This window comes from Passer montanus, unplaced genomic scaffold (genome assembly GCF_014805655.1).
Source record: "Passer montanus isolate IOZ18808 unplaced genomic scaffold, ASM1480565v1 scaffold55, whole genome shotgun sequence".
NCBI classification, from domain to species: Eukaryota; Metazoa; Chordata; class Aves; order Passeriformes; family Passeridae; genus Passer; species Passer montanus.
In genome coordinates, this window is record NW_024370485.1 from 37,231 (window position 1) to 59,267 (window position 22,037).

The 22,037-nt window shown below is 44.3% G+C and overlaps 3 protein-coding genes across 4 annotated transcripts; 1 reads left to right on the forward strand and 2 right to left on the reverse strand.

The window, feature by feature from the left end:
* Positions 1–738: 738 nt before the first annotated feature.
* Positions 739–4,334, reverse strand: LOC120510006 (cytoglobin-1-like). The gene is made up of 3 exons (XM_039725359.1): positions 4,219–4,334; positions 2,078–2,309; positions 739–874 (listed from the first exon to the last, which is right to left on the reverse strand). The coding sequence occupies exons 1-3, from the start codon at positions 4,311–4,313 to the stop codon at positions 746–748; spliced, it is 456 nt and encodes a 151-aa protein (XP_039581293.1). The 5' UTR covers positions 4,314–4,334; the 3' UTR covers positions 739–745.
* A 3,329-nt stretch (positions 4,335–7,663) lies between these two features.
* Positions 7,664–17,216, reverse strand: LOC120509999 (heat shock 70 kDa protein 12A-like). 2 transcript variants are annotated; one of them, XM_039725342.1, is made up of 5 exons: positions 17,117–17,216; positions 13,227–13,429; positions 11,805–12,029; positions 11,275–11,446; positions 7,664–10,376 (listed from the first exon to the last, which is right to left on the reverse strand). In XM_039725342.1, the coding sequence occupies exons 2-5, from the start codon at positions 13,368–13,370 to the stop codon at positions 9,316–9,318; spliced, it is 1,602 nt and encodes a 533-aa protein (XP_039581276.1). In that variant the 5' UTR covers positions 13,371–13,429; positions 17,117–17,216; the 3' UTR covers positions 7,664–9,315. The 2 variants fall into 2 exon arrangements, with proteins under 2 accessions (XP_039581276.1, XP_039581275.1); XM_039725341.1 differs by lacking the exon at positions 17,117–17,216 and having other exon boundaries at positions 13,227–13,538.
* LOC120510000 lies at positions 13,667–20,837 on the forward strand. The gene is made up of 8 exons (XM_039725343.1): positions 13,667–14,122; positions 15,463–15,789; positions 16,244–16,297; positions 16,587–16,676; positions 17,157–17,337; positions 17,952–18,035; positions 18,714–18,791; positions 20,161–20,837. The coding sequence occupies exons 1-8, from the start codon at positions 13,818–13,820 to the stop codon at positions 20,410–20,412; spliced, it is 1,371 nt and encodes a 456-aa protein (XP_039581277.1). The 5' UTR covers positions 13,667–13,817; the 3' UTR covers positions 20,413–20,837.
* Positions 20,838–22,037: the final 1,200 nt, after the last annotated feature.

The following is a 22,037-nucleotide window of genomic DNA, read 5'->3' on the forward strand; positions in this document are numbered from 1 at the left end:
TTTGAGTGCACAAGAGCCAGTGAGCTCTGCTCTTGCCTCAGGTGGAAACTCAACCCAAGTAATTTCCTGGGAGTAACACGGTGAAATCCACATCCTGGAGAAGTTCATCCCTGCCCAGAGGGGTCCAGTGGTGACCACACTCAGTGTTGTCATCCCTTGTGCTGAAAGCTGCTCTGAGAAACCAAGGTTGGGTGACTCTTCTGGCTCATGCAAGATGGGACTTTCCTCTTGTCTCTCCCACATGTTGGTCATTCCCATACACCACTTCCCCCTTGTTTTAGTTCAAACACAAAACAATACTCAGGCCTCTTAAATGATGACCTCTACCAAGATTCTGGAGATGCTTCAAAATGGTCTCCTTCCTGTCATTCGTGAGGACAGAGAGGTGGCAGGTGAGCCAAAGAGCTGCTGGTGCTGCTGGCAGGAACAAGACTTTTAGGAATAGAAAGCCTAAAGTCACCATCTTAAAATGTCTTCAGGGACAGTGGCCAGAGAAATCCACCTGAAACACTGAAACTGCAAAGCATATCAGGATTTGTTGGTTGACTTAGATGTATCTGCAGGTTTTGTTTAGCTGTAGAAACAGTTTGCTAAAGAAATTATTGACATTGATATTCTATATTGTATAAGCCTTTTTTCTTGCTTTTTTATTTTTAAATTTTAATTTTTCCAGCTGTGGCTGGGGGCCCAAAAGCAACAAATCAGTGCTGGCAAGTTGTTTGAAGAGCCTGGAGGGTGCACGTCCTCACCAACCCTCCTCTTTGTAGATATTGTTCAGGTGGGTACAGATTTCATTGGTCACCTTCTCAAAGGAAGCTTTGCAGTCTCCCCCAAATTTCTCCTCCATCAGTTGTAAGATAATGTCACAGATAATCTAAACAAGGAGAAGGGAACAAACAGCCAGTGTGAATTTTTCTCCATATTAGAGGCATAAGAACTTACATATCTTTAGCTGGGATTCTTGGAGGGCAGAAAGGGGTACAAGAACAATTCAGAGCACATGACCTGCAGGGCTTGTAACAGGGCGTGGAAAATAAGCTGCATTATAGAATTCACCAAAAAAACCTGCTAGTTAATGTTCACAGGTGCAGTGAACATTAACTAGGGTAGTTAAAAACAGTTAACTGTTTTTAACTACCCTAGTTAATGTTCACTGCACCTATGACTTAAGGATGGCTGTATAGGACTCATGTGCTTCATCCATCCACTGCAATCCTTCTCCAGGCAGGGGACTGTCCCAAATATTTAGAGGCCATGATGGGCCCTTTGTTGGACACCTATGGAATACGTGGCTTGGGGGGTAAGTTTTTCCCTGACCTTTCCTGCTCGTTAGCTATCCAGCACTCTGTAGCAGAGTTCTTGCAGTCAGGTAGGTGGTATACTTTTAAATGCCATCTCCTTTCCTGTACAGCATTTACTGTTTTGTGTGCATTTTACCCCGAAAAAGTATTTTCAGACAGAAATCATCCCTTATTTTCCCTCTCATTGAAAATTTGGCCCACTGTTTTTGAAGTCACCTTCATTTTGGAAATAATCTTTGCCAGAAGGTGCCTCTTTTTGCTGTGTAAGGCAGATAAAATAGTTATAAATGCACTCCTCTAGTGACCTTAGGTGGATCTGGGCAAGTAATTTGATCCTGTATTTATTATTAGAGTTTGTTTAATTATGACAATGCTGTAGTCATTGTTGCTCAATAACAGCTGGTTTAGTTGTCCTGGAAAAGCTCAGCTCCTGTTACAACATACATAAGGGACTGAACTCCAGTGTTAAAGTACTTTTCTGTATCTTGTTCTTAAATGGCTGGTGTGGGAATAGTATTGCACTGAGAAAACCCTCTACAGCTCATGGGCAGCTGTGCTGCTCCTTCCACATCACCTGTGGCACCACATCTGCTGTCCAGCTGTCTTCCCCACTGATGCCAGATCTCTCACTCCTGCCATCTTCCACCACCTCCATTCTCTGAGGCGTATCTATGTGTTCCTACATACAAAGCCTATGTTCCTCAGTTCTACCCCTCAAAGGGGAAAACATGCCCTCCTTAAAATTACACCCTTTGGGAAGAGGGCTGCTCACTCACCCTGAAGTTTTTGGGGTCAATCTTCAGCTGGGTGGCATGTTTCTTGCCAAGTGGGGTCACTATCCCAAGAAAAGCCTCAGAGTTGTCCAGGTGTTGCACCATGTCATTGATGGCACTGAAAACCTTCTTGCCATGGCCCCTGACTTGGTCTGACTGTTTCATCTCTTCAGCAGAGTCCATGCCTTTGAAATGTGTGAAGTAGGACTTGGTGTCTGGGTGCTCAGTGAACATCCTGTTGAGGAAAGAGAGACATCCTGACTTGTGAACCAAGGTATCAGTGCAGGCATAGCCACATATTCCAGGCCTTGCCTTCTGCATTTATGTCCCTTTTCCCCTTCTCTTTATTAGAACAGATACTTCTGCATTCCTTGTTTCTCCTTTGCCTTTTGCACCTGTGCATAACCCCCATGCACAGAGCAGCCACTCCTCTCTCCCTTGCCTCTCCCCAGGGCACTTCCTTTGCTCATTCCACCTTAAAACCTATAATGAACTTATTCCACTCCTTCTAAAGGTAATATTTTCTCAGTGTTAACTCCGTGTTGCTTTCACAGAGAAGTGGGAGCACATTCACATGGGGTGACTGTGACAGTTTAATATTCCCAAAGATGTTTTGCACAGCAGATATGATCACTGTGATACTGGTGGGTGTTTTTATAGAGAAACCCTGTTATTTGTTTTGTTAATTAACCCCTTCCTGTAGTCCACTGCAAAGTTTTCTTACTGCCTGTGATGGATTGTTGTTTGAGTATGGGGTACTGCTCATTCCATTTATTCAAAAGTAACACAATCCAGTGTGTTTAAACTTACCTTTGATCAATTACAGTCATCTTGGTCAAACTCTTTTTAAAAAAACAATTTACTCCATTGGGTAAACTGGTTATCCACCTGAAATATCCATAGCAAACTCCACATTGCATTTCACAGAGTCACAAAATGGTTGGGCTTGAAAGAACTTCTGAAGGTCATCTGGGTCCATACACTGGTCAAGCCAGTTGCCCAGGACCGTGGTCAGATGGCTTTTGAGTATCTCCATGTATGGAGACTCAAAAACTTCTTTGGGCAATTTGTGTCAGTGCTCAGTTGCACTCAGAAGTAAAAAAAAAATTGTTTCCTGATGTTCAAGAGAACCTCTTGTGTTTCAGTTTGGGCCCGTTGACTCTGGTCCTGTCTCGTGGCACCACTGAGACAAGCCTGGCTCTGCCTTCTTTGCACTCTCCCTTCAGGTTTTTATGTACACATTGACAAGATTCCCCTGAGCTTTCTCTTCTCCAGGCTAAGCAGTGATGGCTTTCTCTGCCTTTCTCTATTGGAGAGATACTACAGTCCCCTCATCATCTTCCTGGCCCTTTGTTGGACTCTTTCCATCATGGCCACATCTCTCTTGTTCTGGGAAACCCTGACCTTCTCTATAGGCAATCCTGGGGCTGTAGGACACTAAAGCAAAACCTTCTAGAGTAAATTACCCCAGGGAGGCAAGCTGCTGGATGCTGCTAACATGTTATGGCTGCATTTCTGACCCTAACTGTGCTCAGATTGTGTCACCTGCAGAAGGAAAGAGCAGCATGTAAGACTTGGTGAGGGTAATCCAGGCACAAGGTGTGATATACAAGAAAGCTGGAGGGAGGGATAAATGTCTGATAATTAGAAATAGTATTTTAACTGATCCATGCTTATGGAGGTGATGTAAGACCCAGATGAGAGTGGAATATGTGAAAGGTGTACAGAAGAGTGGGAAACAGGATGGAAACTAAGAGAGGAAAGTCTACAGAAAGACTATAATACAGTGGAACAGATGGACTGAGGCTGAAGGAGAATCAGAAGTGAAATACTGAGTTGAAAAAAATAATTAAAACAGTTTAGAGGTAAAGAGGAAAAGGGAAATAATGCTCATGTTTTGTTCCCATTCTCTTTTATACCACACTTTATTTTCTTTACTATACTTGGGTGAAGATATTGTTCTTGTCTCTTCTTCTTTTCCCACCCCCTTACCCCTTTCTTTTTATTTTTCCTTGTGTGGATTCCTCCTCTTCCTAGCAAGGGCTGCATGAAAAACATCATGACATGCTCCTAGGCAGTAATTTCATCCTTGATGTTCCTCCTTCACCCCTCCAGGGCAGCAGTTGGATGGGCTCTTTCCTTACCTGACCAGCACAGCTGTCCCATTGTCCTCAGCATCCACATATATCTTCTCCCAGGCACCACGAGCACTCTGCACCTCTGCTTCAGAAAGTGACATTGTGGAGGAGATGTTGGCAACAGAGGGTGCAGCAGGAGGGACAAGGACAGGGAGGTCCTGGCAGGGTCTTTCTGCTCCAGTTCTCTCCTCAGGGCTCTCTAAATACTGCCCTGGGGATTTAAGAGATCTTGAAGGGTCTCTTTGTCTCTGTTACCCCCAGTAACATTTCTGCAGGTTTTAGAGCTACCTAATCACTTTTAATCAGGAAAGAAACCGACCACATGAGGAGGAGGACTAGCCCTGTAGTCATAGGTCAGGTGCCAAAGCAAAGGTCTCACCGTCTGAGGAGAGAAGGGAAAAAAGGCAGTTTTCAGTGGGGAAAAAAAAGATCAATTCTCTTCCCCTCTCACTGCTGCCAAAGCCAGTGCTTGGCTCCTTTTTCTGAAGGTGATCCTTGCCTGAGCATTAATTTTCCTGGTTTTCTCCCAAGAGTGCTGCTGTGCTGAGGGCACTGTGGTGCCCTGCCATCCCCTCTCCCTGGCACTCTCTGGTCTTTCAGTCAAAGATCCTGTTTCTAGCTCCAGTAACTCTCTCCAGTCCTGCCTTCGTGCCATGGTCTCTGCTTTCCCCACAGCTCTCTGGCTTAACAAGGGCTCACCCCACAGCTGCTCCCAGCCTTGGTCCCAGGAGGGTGGGAGGCTTCACCAGCCCAAAATGACAGCATTGCAGGGCTGGTGATGGCAGCGTGGCACAGCACCCATGGCCATAGTGCCCTGCAAAGCCACTTCATTTCAGCACTGGAGGTAAAGGGTGCAGCACAGCCAGGCCAGGAGCAGAGGCATTTCACTTTCCTAATCCTCTTGGCCTGCAGCTGGGATCTCTGTCCTGTCTCTGAGCTCTGATTGCCTGGGAGAGAGATAAGGGGTGGAAGAAGGACCAGTGTGGAGCAGACAGCATCTCTGGACTTGTTACAGTCACGGTCACTTGGAACTGGAGGCAAAAAGTTTTCATGGATTATCCGTGCAATGCCTGGGCTTAACCTCTGGCAGGAATGTTCTGGTTAAGTCCGGGACACACATGCAAAATAAGGGCTAAGGGGCTTGAGAAACTGCTGCTGGATGCTGAGGGCAGACAAAACCTCATATTGTTTGGGATGGTTTAGAGGAGGGAAGGAATAGGTGTGAGGGGAAAATATGCAGCAAGTCCAGAAAAACCAGCCTGATAACCCAGGGCAGAAGGAAAGTGCTGGATGCAAACTCACAGAGACTGACTGGTCTTGGTGAGGTTGTGTCCCACTGCTGCTGAGGGAGGCCTCAAGTTACTGCACTGAAATCTGTCCCCTCTTGACTCCCTTTTTACCACACAGGAAACAAAGAGCAGTCTGACAGAAAGCTGCAAATCAGTTGTGGGTGCCCCATCCCTGGAAGAGTTCAAGGCCAGGCTAGATGGGGTTTCAAGCTGCTTGGTCTAGTGGAAGGTGTCCCTCCCCATGGCAGAGGGGTTGGAACTAGATTATCTTTAAAGTCCCTTCCAATCCAAAACATTCTGTGATTCCCTAGTAGACTTCTCCTCTGCTCTCCCCCATTCTCCTCTGGGACACTGCAGGATGAACAAGCTCCATCCCTTGGTATATAGTCAGATATCCTGTCATGGGCCAAAAAAATACCTATTTTGAGTGGAGAAACATCAATCCAATTGCTTTATTGCCAAGTAACAAACCAGCCAACCAACACTTAGATGCCTCATTTCCCCTGTCCTGTTTCCCCACCCCTTGCTGCAGGTTACACCCAGACCTTTTGGTGAGGCCGTGGGTGGTGCAGGAGCTGGGGTTGGTGTGTGGGAGTCCCTTGCTCTTGCTGCTCCTTGTGTCCTACTCAACTGCTCCAGCACGGGCTCTTCCACTGGTCATCATCCTGCTGGATACTGTGCCTGCCCTGAACTTGTCTCTCCCTTTTCAGTGTTCCCTGCCCTTTCTTAAACACATTTCCATGGAGGCACTAATCTGACTTGGTTGGCTCAGTTCTGGGCCACAGTGTGACAATTTTTTCTGTGACCAAGCTGGGTGTCAGCAGCACAGGGCAATCCCTGACCAGACAAAGCAATGACATCTTCCCTCAAGCATGTCACCATGCTCTCTCTGTGACATGCTTTTCTATTCTTCCATCCTCTGGTGTTACTTTTACTGTTTTGGAAAATTATCTTCTTTTTTCCCCTTGCATGATTTGCCAAGTCCTTGTAAGATGAACACAATAATCCCTCATAAAGTTTTGACATCTCTAACAGGGCTATGTACATTTATGGTACATCTCAGCAATCTCTAGCAATTGAAACAAAAAAAAGCTCCAGAAATCCATTTAGTTTGGCTTGGAAATGGAAAAGCAATGAAAAATGTGCTGTTTAATCATGAAGTCATTGCTGACACCTCCCTACATGTGAGCAAGAGAATGAGTACTTGGTTTATTTCTTTTTCCTCTCCTGTGGTTTGTTTTGTTTATTATGCCAAAGGAAGTGAATCCTCTCAAGTATAATTTCTATTGCATGAGAGACATATTTTCTAACAGGGGTGAAGCTCCTCTGGATGTTATTTATCCCTACAGAAAGGAATCCTCGTGTGCAGGAGCAAATCAACACTTTGAGTCGAGACATGATTTTAGTACAAATCTGAAGAACAGGGTGCCAGGCCAGGCCTTTTCCAACCTTTTGGAAAACAAGCAGAGTCCTTTTTACAAAAAGGTAACCAAAAATGAATCCTACAGAAACAGGAGATTGGTCACTCATGCTTGTGTAACAAATTTTTTAATGTCATAGTTTCAAGGCTAATTTGTAGTTACTGTGAACTTTTTGTGAATCTTTAATTTCCTCTGACATCAAGCAAGGAAGGTGAACCAGATGGCACTGGGAAATCAGAGGCAGAAAGCACAGCCATGGTGTCTGGGCTGTGACAAAGCTGTTCCTCTCTCTGTCCCCAGCTGGGGGAGAAGAGGATGTGCCTCCCACTTTGCTGCCAGGAAGTGGTGTCAGTACGGCAGAGTAGGGGTTGCTTTCTCTCGGTTTCCAAGAAATCATGTGCTTTAGGCAGAAGGCAGCTGGCAAGATCAGGCCACAGAAATGGGTGGCACCTTCTACTCACCCAGGATCCAGCAGCCATCACACCTCTAGAGCTCACTGATGTCCTGGTTACAGGCACTACAAACCTCAGTGTCTTTTCTTATCCTTGAAACTTGGGGATCTGTGGCTCTGTGATTTTTATCACAAATACCCTCTTTGTTGTCCAGCAGGGTTCATCCCCAGCTCAGCAGACACACCTGTTTCAGAGGATGGCTGCCAGGGGCTCAGCAGCTGTAACTCTTATTTTCCCAATACCCGTGGTAGTGTCAGGCTGAGGGTGGAGCCCCCCATATTGCCAGGTTTCAGGGATGCTTAGCCCAAGACCCTGACACTCAGTGCTGCTTTCACAGAAAGGACAAACACCTGCATCTGCTCATGCTCAGTGTCTGAGGTTATCAACATAACCAGCTCATCAGAACAAGCAAAACTAGGAGCTGCAGTCATGACTGCCGGTGTCTGAATCCCAAAGCCCACCTGGCACATGGGTGGGAAAGGTTTCCCCACTGCCACTTTCCCAGACCATACTTCTCTTCCCATTCCAGGGCCTTGGTGAGCTCGGTGGAGCCATGTTGGGCTTTCCACTGGTGAAAATACCAAATGCAAAGAGTAAGAAAAAAGCAGGATTACTCATTTTCTTGGGACTTAGCCCCCAGAACAGCCCTTATGGAGTGTTCAGAGTGGTACCACCCGAACTGGTAGAAATGCACACTGGTGTTTGTTGTGAATATTTTTATTGCATGCACAAACATTTTAAATTTAACATTTAAAATTTCAAAATCATTTCACTTTTATGCAGGTTAGTCCTGAATGCTGCTCTCATGATTAACAACATTCAGTACACGGCCAGCAGTGACTCTAACATGATCATTAACTAATAAGGATGACAGTGTTGAGTTTTCTTGCACTGTATCCACCTAACCAAGAGTTTGCATTGGGGGAGGCTGGTGTTCAGCAGAGAAACTTGACATCCTTAGTAAAGGGAAAGAAAGCCAACTCCACAAACCCCAGCCCACCCTGAACCATCAGTGTGCTATCAGCATCATTCTGGAGCCAAACCATACACCAACATAAGGGTTGCTATGAAGAAAGTTAACTCCACCTCAGCCAGACCCAGCACACTGCAGGACTGCATCCTTTTTGTGGACAAATTTAGGCTCATGAAGCCTTCACAGTGCTCAACTTTTGCACAGGTGCTGCAGGCAGGAGGAAAGAGATCAGCTTTTAGAGATCTAGAAAATATCGTGCCCAAATCAGAGATGCAGAGTACCAGGGCTGGACAGAGGCATCAGGCAGCAGCATATACACTGTTCATATCTGTAATGTTACAATCTGGCATTTATATCTGCCCAACTGATGAGATTGAAACACCCAATCATTTAATGGAAACAGCACTCCCACAGGTTTTAGACACAAGCCCCTAGACTGGGTCACTCAACTCCCTTGTCTAGGATACTGGAGCTTTAATTACATAGAGTTTATATAAATCATGTTCTGAAGAAAATAGAAATCCACTGAATATCACCCCCAGCAGAATTAAACCTGGACTCCAGATAAAGTGACCTGATGTCAGAGAAAGAGAAGACATAGCTGCAAGACAACATCAGGCTAAAATAAACAGCTATGGGCTGCTTTATGTGGAAATTAGACACCAGTCCAGAGGCTTTCCATCCAAACACAGGTAGGTCACAGATGATTGTATTGGTGGGTGGACTATTGTATTCAGAGATGCAAGCTAAAAGGGCATGAGATAAAGCAGCAGGAAAACCTGCTGTCAGATACAAGAGAAAATGAGGTGTTGGTGAGGAATGGAAGGAACCAGAGAATCAGACTAGTAGTCTTCCTGTGTAAACAGAAAGTTGAATGATGGACTTATTAGTCCAATTGTCTCCTTTATCCTTTAGAAGTCATAGAATTGTTAGAATTATAATGGTTGGAAAAGGCATCTAAGACCTGTTCAATATGATGAGTAATTATAAGATAAAAAATCCATTATAACTGTCCGACTTGCTTGGGAAGTAACATCAGTACATGTGGCTTTAAATTCAGTAAGCCCAAATTGAATCTCCACCTTCAGCATTCGATTTGTCCCCAGCCACGTGGCTGGTGATGGCACTAAACAGGAGCCAAGCAGTTCCATCCCTTCCTCATCCACATACTGAGCATTCTGCTTTTTTGTACAATAGAAAGCAAAGTTTACCTTTGTTTGATCTGGTTCTATTGGAAAGAAATCATAGCAGGCAGCTTCATGTATGTTCACTGACTCCCCAATTTCCACCAGTTTCTGGAAGAGATCCGTGCAATAAACATAGTCACCAGCTTTTGAGACCCTCCGTTTGCGGGCGTCATGGATAGCATCATCAAATTTCTCACATATTCTTAAGCCATATGTCCTACAGCTGATTCTTGAGGTAATGATGTGTGGATTAACTCCAAATAAAACAGCCCCTTTTGCAATGGCTGCCTGGGCCTCCATGGGACAAAGGATGTCATACTTGCTGCTAAAGGCCTGCCTGACTGCATCTCGCAGGATGATGCTGGATGCAAAGCCTCCCACAAGTAAAATATACTGGACTTTGTCCATCTCAGGTTTGCAAAGAATTTTCCTCAAAGCAAAAATTATATTGTTGATACTGTAGTCAAACAAGCTCTTCATTTTCTCATATGTAATCATGATTGTCCCATCGCACCACACAGCTCCTGCTGCTTTTTCAAAGAACTTGGAGATGTCCTTCTTGGACTCTGCCAGTCTGGTCAGGTTGTAGTAGCAACGTATGTAGACTGCCTCCCTGCTAGCAGAGCATTTCTGTAGGCTGAAGTTGTACATCATATTTTGAAATTCAGTAGGGTGCTTCTTCACATATTCATCCCATAAGTCATCACTGAATATTTCCTTGAGGAAATTGATGAAGTTTTCATCCACTCTGTTGCCTCCCCATCCACCTCCAGTTGCCTTATGTAGCTCCTTTATGTAATGGTTTTCTTGGATCTCATGTACTGTGATGTCTATGGTGCCACCTACATGTGTAAACACACACACAGGGACAGAGACTCAAATTAATTGTGCTGTTTGCTTTAAAGTACACGACTTTCCAAAGAATTTAATCTTACCTTCTGAATTCCCGATTCACAGATGTGCTTTTCTGCTGCTTTCTTTCCTCATCCTCACTCTTCTGTTATTGCCTGTACTTCTCTAGATTTCAATAATTTCTGCACTTTTGTTTACAAGCCTGTTCTCACGAGGCTCCTACAGTTATTTCTGATACGAGCTGGATGCTCCAGCTTGCTCACTGAACAAGCCAATCTCCTGTCTGACCACAGACTGAGCCTGGCCTCCTCACATAGGAGGTTGACTCCTGAGCAGTGGTGAAAAGACTCTCAGGAACTTCTTGTCCTCCTGATGCCTCTTTGGTATTTGTTTGCAATCACCAGACTGCTCTTGGCAGAAAATTCACACCAAAAAACCTCAGGAATCTGGCAATATTACTGAGAAGTGCTTCATCAAATATTCTTAATGACTTACTCTCCAGTGCCTGCTAGCTCTTCTCTTTGGTCACTTCACTGGGCACTAAATACAGTTGCTTCTGGAGAGGAGGCTGCGAGCTCAGGCTACACAAGAGCACGTGGCACGTGCCGGTGGCTGACGCTGGGACACCGTGCTGGCTGATCTGGTGTGGGGCAGGGCCTCGTGTTGTTACTCTCTGGCCTGAAGAGCACTGCAATGTGAGACACAGCCCTGTTCTTTCCTCCTATTTCTCTGCCTGCTCGCAGGATCTCATTAGGTGAGAAATAACATTAGAAAAAAACCATGACAAGCACAGCAGTGGAGTCCAAGCTCTGGAACCTTCACCTGTTGTGAAACAGCCATGCACCACGCCCAGCAAAGATGGTACCTGTTAAACAGGGACAATTTTACCTCCACAGTCAACGACAACATACTGGATCCCAGGGGAGTCTTCAAACTTCTTCTTGTCACTGCCGTCTGCCATAAACCCTTCATGTGGAAGCTGCTTGCACCACAGCGATGCAGCTTCTGGCTCCAAGGCAATGATCAGGTTCCTAGAGAGCATGTCAGAGATAATTCCTGCCTAAAATCACAAAAGAGAGGAATCTGGTCAAGGAAAGGGAGTGAGATTACTGTTGCATGAACACCTCCTGCTAGGGAGACTGTTCTCACCCTAGCAGCTCAAGCAGGGGTGGTGGTTCTTGCACTGCTGATCTCTGTGGGGCTCATTTCTCCCCAGTGGTGGGGAGAGAGGGCAGAGCTGTTGTACTGCCATTTGGGGACATCCTCTCCCTCACCACCCTCAATGTGAAAGACTTCTCTGCCCAGTGGACTGAAATTTGGAATACAAGTTGTTTACATATTGAGGAGTTCCTGAGGCTCAGTTGGGCAAAGAAGCCTCCAAAGGTCATTTGAGGAAATGGGGTAACCCCTGCTTTTACCTCTTTTGCTGCCAGACGCATGAACTGCTTGGCAGCAGCGCTCCATATGGCCGGGACAGTAACGACCCAGGTGATCTCCTCCTGGTCGTAGACAGTGTGGAAAGAGGCCTCCTTGATGGTGTTCAAAGCATGTTCCTTCATGTAGCGCAGGCTTTCGGAAAAGACTGTCAAGGCAGGAAGGAACTTTCCATTGGTGGCTTTCAGCTTCATGCCAGCTGTGACATTCTACCAAAAAAAAGGCCCAGGGTCACACGGTGCAGTGTCGGTATGAGACCTGTCCCCTTCACACCAAGCACTGCACTACATAAGGCACCCAGACACCCCTGTCTCCAAACCAAACTCCCAGCACTGGCTTCACTACTGTGGCAGAGTCTAAGTGGCACAGGTCAGCTACCAAACTGCTTACCCACCACACCTGTGATTCAGAAGGCAAAATGTCAATGTGGTTGATAATTCAGCTGTTTCTCCTCGGCCAAATTTTGTAAAGACCCTGCAGATCCTATAGATTCCTGAAGAGCCAGTGGGGAGTGATACTGTAATGAAATTTTTTTTCACCACTTGCTCCTCAGATGCAGAGAAATAGTTCTAAACTAAAACCTCTCTCCAGCCCCTGCTGAAAGTGAACCAACCGCTCCAGAGGTGACATTGTGACAGACCACATCATCCCCAGCTGTCCTGAGGAGGAAAATCTTCAAAGAGGCCTCCATCCACCAAAGAGAGGACCTGAGGCTTTTCCTGGGACTGGCCTTGTGCTCTCAAGCATAGCTTATTCTATGCTTGAGAGGCCCTGTGGGACGCTGGAGCACAGACAGGAAGGCCCTAAGGTAGTCTGGTGTTTGGCTGAACAAGTAAACACAGATAAAGCTGTGAACTATTCCAAACCAGCACAGAGCCTTCAGAGAGAAATTTGATAAAGCCACTGCAGGCCTCAAAGACAGCTGGACACCCTTACGTTAGCTTCAGCATAACATTTCAAGGGAGGGAGAGACAAGCTAGGGGGAGCTTTATTACATGGGATGAGAATTTAGGTAATCCCAAGACTGCCCATCTCCTTTGAATTACAGGAAATTTCACTTGATCCCTGTTTCTTGTTGAGGACTAAGGTAGAGTCCCAGAGGGAGACCAGTTTCTCTGTCAATCTCAGGACCAGGGCAGCTTATATTAGGAACAGGTATTTGCCTTCACCCATGTATGCAGTCACAGTTTATTGTCTTTAGACAAAAAAACATAATAAAGGAAGGGCCTGGGAAGCTTTTGGCAATTAAAAAAAAAAAATTTTTTTTATTTTGTTCATCAAAATACTCTCTGACTTCATTCATTCTCACCAACCAGACTTACTCAGCCCTTTTACTGGATTCTCTAACCCTCACCCCTCAAATAAATGAATAGCCCCGACCCCCCTTAGTAGTAACTTCCACCTACCGTGTTGTACAGCTGCATCTTGAAGTTCTGGAAGAAGTACCAGCTGTCAGCTTGGCTGGAGGGCAGGCTCTTGTACTTCATCACAGCATCATAACCAAAATATTTGAACTCCTTCTTCTCGTTGAACAAGATGCTCGTAGGCATCTTTGGGGTCTTTACACCATGCTCTGCTCCCCAGTAAACCTGGCGGATTTGGTCCGTACCTGAAGCAAGAGAAAAACAGTACCCGCTGTAGGACGTGCCAAAATCTATAGCGACGACGAAGACTGACTGGCTGGCCATGGCCACTGCAGGGCAGGCACACAGCTCTGGGAGAGAGAGGCGTAAACAGGACTGGACTGAAACTGAAAGGACTGATATTGCAGAAGGAAGGGCAGTGTCCCCTGATTTTATTGGCTGGAGAGAGATGTGACCCTAGACATCCTGTAAATTCTACGTTTTCCTGTAAAAACGCAGGGCTTTCTTCTGCTTTTTGTAGCAGCAAAGTGCCTTTGTTAGGGAACTGTCTTATCAGTAGCTTTGTGCACTCCCAGCAGCATCAACGGTCCTCAGTGCTGCCCACACGTTTCAACAAACTTTTTTTGCTGCCGCATGAACAGACGAAAGGTTTCTGGCTCCAGCAAAAGAAAAATGTGGGTTGTGGCCAATGTTTTTGGTCAGAGAAAAGCAGAAGTGTCGGATACACCTGATATTTCTGGCTCCAGCAAAGGAGATGTGTTGGGTACACCCAGTGGTTCTGGCTCCAGCACAAAAGTGTGGCGTACATCCAGCATTTCTGACTCCAGAGAAACAGAGTCATGGCATACATACAGTGTTTCTGGCAACAGAGGAAGAGAGGTATTGGAAAGACAATGTGAGGATACTGATCCCAGAAAGACAACTGCAGAAGGCAGCAGGTATGTTACACAAGGGGATATCTCTGGGTAAGCTTATTGAATCTTCCTAGGTCTGAATATTTCTACAAAGTTTCTTGGAGGGTTGCATGAGTGCTGAATTGCAAACATTTTCTGACTGTGAAATATTCAGTAAGAGCTCTGTTTTCCACTTCCTAACTTTTCTAGCCATCACAGAGATGGTAACTGTCCCCAAATTCTGCTCAAGTTCAACTCCAAAGTGGGAGGCAGATCCCATTAAATTGGTGCAAGAGGAAGAGGAACTAGAAATATCAGTATAAAGATTGTGACAAGATCTGGGATTTCATGGCTCTGACTCAGAGCTCATCAATTTTGCAAGGAAAGGTGGAGTAAAATATAAATTTTTTACTGGATTGTTTAGCTTAAAGAAAAAGATAGTGTCTTCAGTGAAAGACTGAAAGTGAAGTGATTTAACTGAAAAGGTATCAATCCAAGTAAACAAAACCAAAATGTGCTTCAGTGGGAAGGAGTAATGCAGCAGAGTCCCTTGCAGCAGCTGTGCAGCCTCCTATTAGCATAAACCAAAGGTAAAGCCTCATGCTGAGGCTTGCTCTGACATCTGGTTGTGGGGATGAGATTGTTCTGTATTCCACCTGGATCCACGCTGCAGGAGCACCTTAATCTGGGACTGTTTCTCTAATAATAGTTGATATTTGGGATCCTTGTGAGGAAACAGGACACAGCAGTTGTACAAATAAAAAATTACCTTGAGAACACAGAACTTTGTACTCCTCTGTTAAAAATAAATGTACATTGCAAAGCTGGTTCTAGCAGAACAGTCACCTGCATTTGCTGTTCCCCTCCTCTCTGCAAGTCTGGGTTGAGTTTGTTTTCCAGGAGCTGTCCTTGTATCTTGCCCACTTTATCCAGACCTAATGATTAGTCAAACCCTCCTGGTTTTGGCATACCCTGGGGTGGGAAATAGCAAAAGTAAGAAGATTTCTAGAAAGCTTTAGAAGCAGGCCTTAGAAACAGGAAGAACAGAAAACTTAAGAGCTAGCTGCAGCAGAAAAGTCTGAAAGTAGAAAAAGTTACAACAGTACAGCAAGTAAGGACATGAAACAATAGCTTGAGTTTTAGGGTGGCTAAGATAGATAGCCTGTGGAGTCCTCTGAGCTGTATCAGGCATTATCTGGGACAGTGCTAACTCACTTGTTCCAAATCTGCACCTGTGTGCCCTTTGTCCTGTCTCTGATCCTTTTCCTGGTGTGGATGTAGCCATGAAGCCTCTGCTCACAGGAGCAGCAATTATAAAGTACTTTTTTCAAGGATGTGCTCTTACCCTGCTTCATTATAAGAATTCCCTTTTCTTTTTTCCTCAGCTATATATCTGACACCTCACCACAGTCATCACCCTATGGAGACCAGACTTCTAACATGAAGGAAATGTTTGAAATTATGAAAGAGATGGACAACAAAAAAACAAAGGAAATGTTTGAAATGATAAAAGAGATGGACAATAAAAAAATGAAGGAAGTGCTCGAAATGGTAAAAGAGATGGACAATAATAAAACAAAGGAAATGTTTGAAATGGTAAAAGAGATGGACAACAAAAAAACAAAGGAAATGTTCGAAATTATGAACGAGATGGACAACAAGAACACAAAGGAAATACTTGAAATTATGCAAAAGATGGACAACAAAATAATGTGAGAGTCCAGTGACCAAAAATGACACTGTTAAGTGTGGCCTCTGACAATGATCCATAGCTGGTGCTCACTAGGGTGGGTGGGACAGAAAATGAGCCAGACACTGGGAGGGCTCTGCATTAGCAACAAATTTTGCCCAGACTATACTGGGAACCCAGAGCCAATTCACAGAAGCTGCTGGCTTTGCACCATGTAACATGCAGATCTTACACTTCGGGTATTTTATTTGCACTGTTGGTATTGACTCAGAGAATGACCAACCACGTACCTGGCAAAGAACAGCCTTGACAAGTTTTGGTCTCTAAATTTCTTTTCACTATGGGTTGATCAGAAATTGGAGGGAGGAAGTTTAGCTTGTGCATTTTTTAAGACTTTATTGCATACTTGCCCACTGATTGCAATGTGGTTTATTGTTTCTTTCTTTCCTTTATGGATGGATGGACAATGAGAACAGAGCTTTGTCTGACACTGTTCACACTCTACTTCACCTTCTGGATAGTCACAACAGGTAATGTGATTCTTTTCATTAATAATCAGTGTAAGAGGGGAAAATCATTATGATCCTCACAACCACACCTCTATTTCTTCTGATGTAAATAGCTTCCCACTTGATTTGAGCATAAATTCTGGGTGGGAGCTTTTAGGGGAGGTGTTCAGCTCTCCGGAGTTTTCCTGGATGCTCTTGCCCTTTCCCACCTCAGAGCTTTTGTCCATGAACTCACATTATTCAATAGGGGCATTTCCATGTTGTGCCAGTGTCCAAGTACAAATAAAGAGATCTCCCAAATCTGTTTCAGAGCACTTCCTGAGAGGGTAATCCAAATACTGCATAAGGAGAAAGAGGAAAATGAGATGCTGAAAGAGAAGACCAAAAAGCTAGAGGAAAGGTAAGGCATTTACTCATATTTCAGACATAGTGTGTGTTTCTACACTGAAAAGCCACATACTTCTTGCTTCCCCCAGTCCCTGGGGACTCTATTTCTGACCAGACATCCCAGACACCTTCTCTCCAGACTTTCAACCTGCCAGCATCTCTTTGTAACTGACTTCTGGAAGATGGTTTGGGTTGTTCTGCAAAGGGAAGAAGACATTCTCAGGGTAACCAGCTAAATAAAGAGTAAAAGAAACCAGTCTGCAATGACATGATCAAGATGCCCCTCTGATCAGATTCTACTATGATCATGCAAAACTGAGCTGACAAAGCACTGTTTTCCACAAAATAGCTGCTTGCCACCTATAGAATATAAATGAGAAGTGCATTGTAGAAAACATGGCATTCATTAAACAGTTTCATACGTAAAATATTTACATTTGCTCATTATTTCACCTTGACTTAGATATGTTTTTTAATATCCTCCTTGACCTAGAATCCAAGAGCTGTTGGCTAAAGTGATGGCCATGCACCAGCACTCTGAGGACATCAATGACCCTTCACGTTTGTCTGCTGTGCTGGAGAGATACGAGATGCTGAGGCTGCAGGAATGGGAGAAAGTCAGGAGCTCCATGCCCCACCGCTGGACCTATGAAGAAGGCAGTTGCACCATTAGGGTTTGTTCAAGGCCATTTTCTTCATCTGATTCTTATCACATCAATTATGGTGTCGCCATGTAGCAGCCTTTGAGTATTTGTATTTCTGTGGGGCCTAAGTTTGGGTCTCTGATTTTCCAGCCCAGCAGGGCCTGTGGAAGGCTGTAGAGATCAAACTGACAGTGACCTTCTTCCTCCTGCCTTGCAGAAGGGCACACTCAAATACTAGTCCCATCTCTCACACGTGTTAAGCACAAGTGGGAAAACAATCCACTTTCCTTATGTTAGTGCTTGAACTGATAGCTGGGAGACCTCATTTTGATGTCTGACTCACTGCTGTGATGCTGGAGACATCTAAAGGAAAATACCAAAGTGGTATTACCTTGAAGAACAAGACTGAGATGAGGCCATTATTAGCATTGACTGTGATGACAAGGCCCCACAGATGCTGAAGAATGGGCTCAATATGCAAGCAGCTTGATGAAACAGTTTGTTTCACAGTCATTGAAGACATATTTCAATCAATTAGCAGCCCTGTAATTCACTCTAATGCAGATGTTTTCTTAGCTTTGCACAATACACCTGTGGTTTCACTGTGATTGATGCTGTAATCAGTTGTTGTTTTTGCACTGCAGAAGGTGTTTGATGCCTGTGAAAAAGATATACAACAGAGAACAGAGGACATACTTAAAGTTCTTTACATTCCACCTTCAAATAAGGTAAAAATACCTTTGACCAAGGTATTTTATGTTTTTTTTATGTTTCTGTAAAAGGGCCCTTTATGGCCTGTAAAAGGGCCATTGGCACCTGCCATTGCATTTAGAAGTTTGTTTCTGCTTAGGACACTGCTCAAAATCTGTCAGCAGTGACACTGGGGTAACTTCTGAGCTGAGAGGTCTGGGGCCAAACTCTAGCAACCCCAGGGGTGAAAGGAGCACTGGATAAACAGGCCTTTCTCTCTAAGAGTTCAGCTGTTAAGCAGTGACACTGAGGATAACTTCTGAGCTGAGAGGTTTGGGGCCAAGCTCTAGCAACCCGAGGGATGAGAGGAGCACTGGATAAACAGGCCTTTCTCTCTAAGAGTTCAGCTGTTCCACGGAGAAGCAGGGAGCTGGACTTGAGGATCCCTGTGGGAGCCTTCCAAAATTAAATTATTCTGTGTCCCATGATACACAGCCATACACTGCATATCTGAATTGTCCAGCTGGATGAAGCACCTATATGAGTGCAGAAAGCATTTTCCAACCCTGTGTTGCTTTTATGGGACCTTCCTCCAAAGCCTGAAATGAGTGACTTCCCCATTACTGATTGATCCAATATGAGAAACAAAAATTCCCAGTGTTATTTTTGCCTTATCACATGGTAACAGGCTGCTTTGTGCTATGATTTTTCTGTAGGTGGTGATGCAAGACTTAATGAAGCTGTTCAGGCAACATTATCACCAAAACTCAATGGTTTACGACCAGATTGTTCAAGTGAGTAAAGATACAGCCCAGGAACCAGGGCAATGGTTCAATTCTCTGTGCAGCTTGTTATTTAAAACATGAGAGGTCTCCCTTGTGCATGAGGTTGTTTTCCACTTCTGGCCAGGTCCTTGCAGCCCATATACTCCCAAAATATTCTTAAGTACAGGTAATCTTGTAAGGGAAGTACAGCAGGACAAGCAGGGTCACGCCCCTACCAACAAGGCACAGCCCTACTGGACCCAAGCAAGGAGCAAAGAGCCAGTGGTGGTGACCAGTGACAGCCACAACCAGGGCAAGCTCACAGTGACCAGCCAGGTCAAGACCAAGCTGTGAAGTTGGTCTGTGGGTCAGGACCAGCAAGACTGGGCATAGGCACCCCAACACCACAGCTCAGTCAAGCACCCAGCCAGCACTCAGCTCCTGGGTCAACTGGTGGCCAGCCTGGGGTGAAGATGAGGCTTCTCATAAATCCTCCTCACACCACCTTTCTGCCAACTGCCTGTTATTGCAGGAGTTGAATACAAGGTCAAATGGTCGTGCTAAATCTGAGCTGACCTTGAACACAAGCAGCCAAACCCCTGGGAAGGCAGAGGAAAGCATGCAGAGGCTGTTGATGTGCAGAGCCCTGACACCTGCTATCCAAATGGACAAGTCTCTAGTGGGCTTTTTTTTTTGTGGAAGATATGACATATATATCACAGATATATGAAACTTCCAAAGAGGAGCTTCCTCCTTTTGCAGCTTGCTGGGCTTTTCCAAGAGCTTGGTCTTACCAAACCCCTTGCAGGTCTCTCTGTGAGGAAATAGAGAGAAGTGCTGTGTGGAGATTCTCAGTTCACTCAAAGAGAATTCTCCCAGGCTTCAGGCCTGGGAAACTGAGAGAGGAAGAATGAAAACAATTATTATCTCTCTTTCTGTCCATGTTGTTTATAGATTTGTACCTTCAGAGAACTCTATTCATAGTGCACCAACAGAGTTAGAGGTTTTCACCTTAAGACCAATCAGGTCTTAGGTCCACTACTGTTCCTATAAGAACTGTAGATTTCTTAATACTACACTAGATAATAAAGAGTCTTTCAAGCCTTCTGCATCATGGAGTCAGATGCCAATCGCTCTCCGGTCAGGACACCACCTGCTACCACAGTGCTGGACACTGGCACAATCCAGGAGTCAGGACTTAGTGAATAAAAGAACTTTTAAAGTGACCCTGGGACCCCTGCATGTCCCACTCAAACAGTACCAGCAGCTTTGACAAGTGAAGTTCGTGAGTGCTTAGTTCCTGTGGAGCAGCTGCACAGAATGAGAGCGGGGAGGCAACATAACAATACATCAGCGTAATAGTACAAAGCTTTGAAAACTGTTTTCATTTGATTTTCAGGAAGCTGACGTTCACATAAGAACTGAAAGTGAAACACAGTTCCTGCTGCAGTGCTGCCAAATTTATTGTTTGCTGCTTCTTCAGGACCCACCAGTTAAAGCTGAGTGGAGGATGAACAGAAGGCATGTAGAGCATGTGGACAAGAAAGATGTAATGCACTGGAAAAAAGTATCACTTCTGTGGCCCATAATGAAATGTGGGGAAGAAATTATTGTGAAAGGTGTTGTCTGGGATCAAAGGAGAATGACTTGAGAGCTGGGCTATTAATTACTTACTTAGCCAGAAGAAGATGGAACAGCTGTTATGTAATACTCTGCTTTTCTTTCTCCCATGAATTATCTACTTTTCAGAGCTAATAAGTTAGACATCCCCCACTTGGGACACATAGGATAAATCATCATTAACAAACCTGTATTAAAAATTGAAGCTATTCCAATTGTCTCTTCACAAAAGCCACCTGCCTGTTAGCACTCCTCTGCTTTCCCACATCTGTGCAATTTACCTGTCCCAACGTCCTTCAGCTACACAAGTGCCACAGCTCTGGACCAAAGAACTCTAAAAGTTGTACTCCATGGCATACTGGGGATGCAAGGAGGCAAATGCATGTTTATGTGATTTGGTGTGACACAATATTCTGTAAGCAACCTGAGAATTACCGAATAAAAAAAGACTTCAAATTCTGCTGTATGCCACCTGTTAGGATGCATGGAATAGAAGCCTCTCTGAGTCCCTCAGAGAGAGAAAGGAATACAGGGATTGAACTGGAACCTTTAGAGAAACTAAAATATATTAAACTACACAGACATCAAGTAGGAGTGTAAGTTTTAGTTTTAAGTAAATAGAAATATATCTTCAGTGCCTTAAGAAACTGTATTAGCTAGTAAAAAACCCTAAAGCCTAGCTTAAAGTTCAGTATTGTTACCTTTCACAAAATCAACTTAGCTCCAGACATAACAAAAACATAGCAGAACATTGCTTATATTTCTAAATAGAACAGATAGAACTATTTGTGTGAACAGACAGAACTATGTGTAGATTTTGTGTAAAAACTAACACTACTTTCACACATTAGAATTAAGCCTAGATAAGTGTAGAAAGAATGTTTTAGAATCATGTTTTAGCTGATTCGATTATTTATGAATAAATTTCCCCTATATTGGGGTACAAAAAAGGTGCTAATTGCTTCTACTAACTACTACTACTTCTACTGCTTCTACTCAGAACATCAAGACTATACCAGAAAGCTTTTAGCACAAACTTTAATACTCTAAACTCTTCACCTTCAATACTGATGTATTCATATAATAAACAACTGTACAACAACCAACAACTACTCCTATCTCTGTGAAGACCCAAGACCCACTCATAACTCAACACCTGCCAAGTCCTTTTCTTCAGTTTTTCTTTCTAATCCATCCGTTTCCTTGGCTACAAAAACTCTCTGGGATTTTCTCAATGGGCCCCCAGAAAGAAAGGCAAATTTCTGTGCAGCTCTCTGCAAGCAAATTGCTCTGCTTCTCTCAGGAATTTAGTATTCCCTAAGCATATTGCAGGTCACTGACATGAGCTGGGACCCAGGTGTGTGCAAGAAAATTGGCTTTTAGAAAACCAGAGTATTCTGAGAAACTGACTGTAAAAAGACCTTTATTGGAAATATCTATTATGAAATAGAACAAGTGAAGTAAAATTACATATGTACCATATTTCCTACAATTTCCACAAAAAGAAAGAACTACCATAGTCAGTTTTTCATGCCTTTTTAAATGTTGTAGACTCAGATGAGCAGTGCAATAATATTTAATTTTTCCAGGCCGTAGAAGGTAAATGAAAGGGAAGTTGTCCAGTGCAGGCAAGCAGAAGTTTCAGCAGGACCCTGA

What these genes read in the sequence shown, in the direction of transcription:
- LOC120509999 (XM_039725341.1), bottom strand. Translation starts at nt 13,508, where the DNA reads ATGGCCAGCCAGTCAGTCTTCGTCGTCGCTATAGATTTTGGCACGTCC. An exon ending in AGATGCAGCTGTACAACACG is followed by an intron (nt 12,030 to 13,226) that starts GTAGGTGGAAGT and finishes TTTTTTTGGTAG; the next exon opens with AATGTCACAGCTGGCATGAA. An exon ending in TGTTGTCGTTGACTGTGGAG is followed by an intron (nt 10,377 to 11,274) that starts GTAAAATTGTCC and finishes TTACACATGTAG; the next exon opens with GTGGCACCATAGACATCACA.
- LOC120510006 (XM_039725359.1), bottom strand. Translation starts at nt 4,313, where the DNA reads ATGTCACTTTCTGAAGCAGAGGTGCAGAGTGCTCGTGGTGCCTGGGAG. An exon ending in GGGACAGCTGTGCTGGTCAG is followed by an intron (nt 2,310 to 4,218) that starts GTAAGGAAAGAG and finishes TTTCCTCAACAG; the next exon opens with GATGTTCACTGAGCACCCAG. An exon ending in TTGACCCCAAAAACTTCAGG is followed by an intron (nt 875 to 2,077) that starts GTGAGTGAGCAG and finishes CTCCTTGTTTAG; the next exon opens with ATTATCTGTGACATTATCTT.
- LOC120510000 (XM_039725343.1), top strand. Translation starts at nt 13,818, where the DNA reads ATGAACAGACGAAAGGTTTCTGGCTCCAGCAAAAGAAAAATGTGGGTT. An exon ending in ACCAAAAAGCTAGAGGAAAG is followed by an intron (nt 16,677 to 17,156) that starts GTAAGGCATTTA and finishes TCCTTGACCTAG; the next exon opens with AATCCAAGAGCTGTTGGCTA. An exon ending in TTTACGACCAGATTGTTCAA is followed by an intron (nt 18,792 to 20,160) that starts GTGAGTAAAGAT and finishes TTTGATTTTCAG; the next exon opens with GAAGCTGACGTTCACATAAG.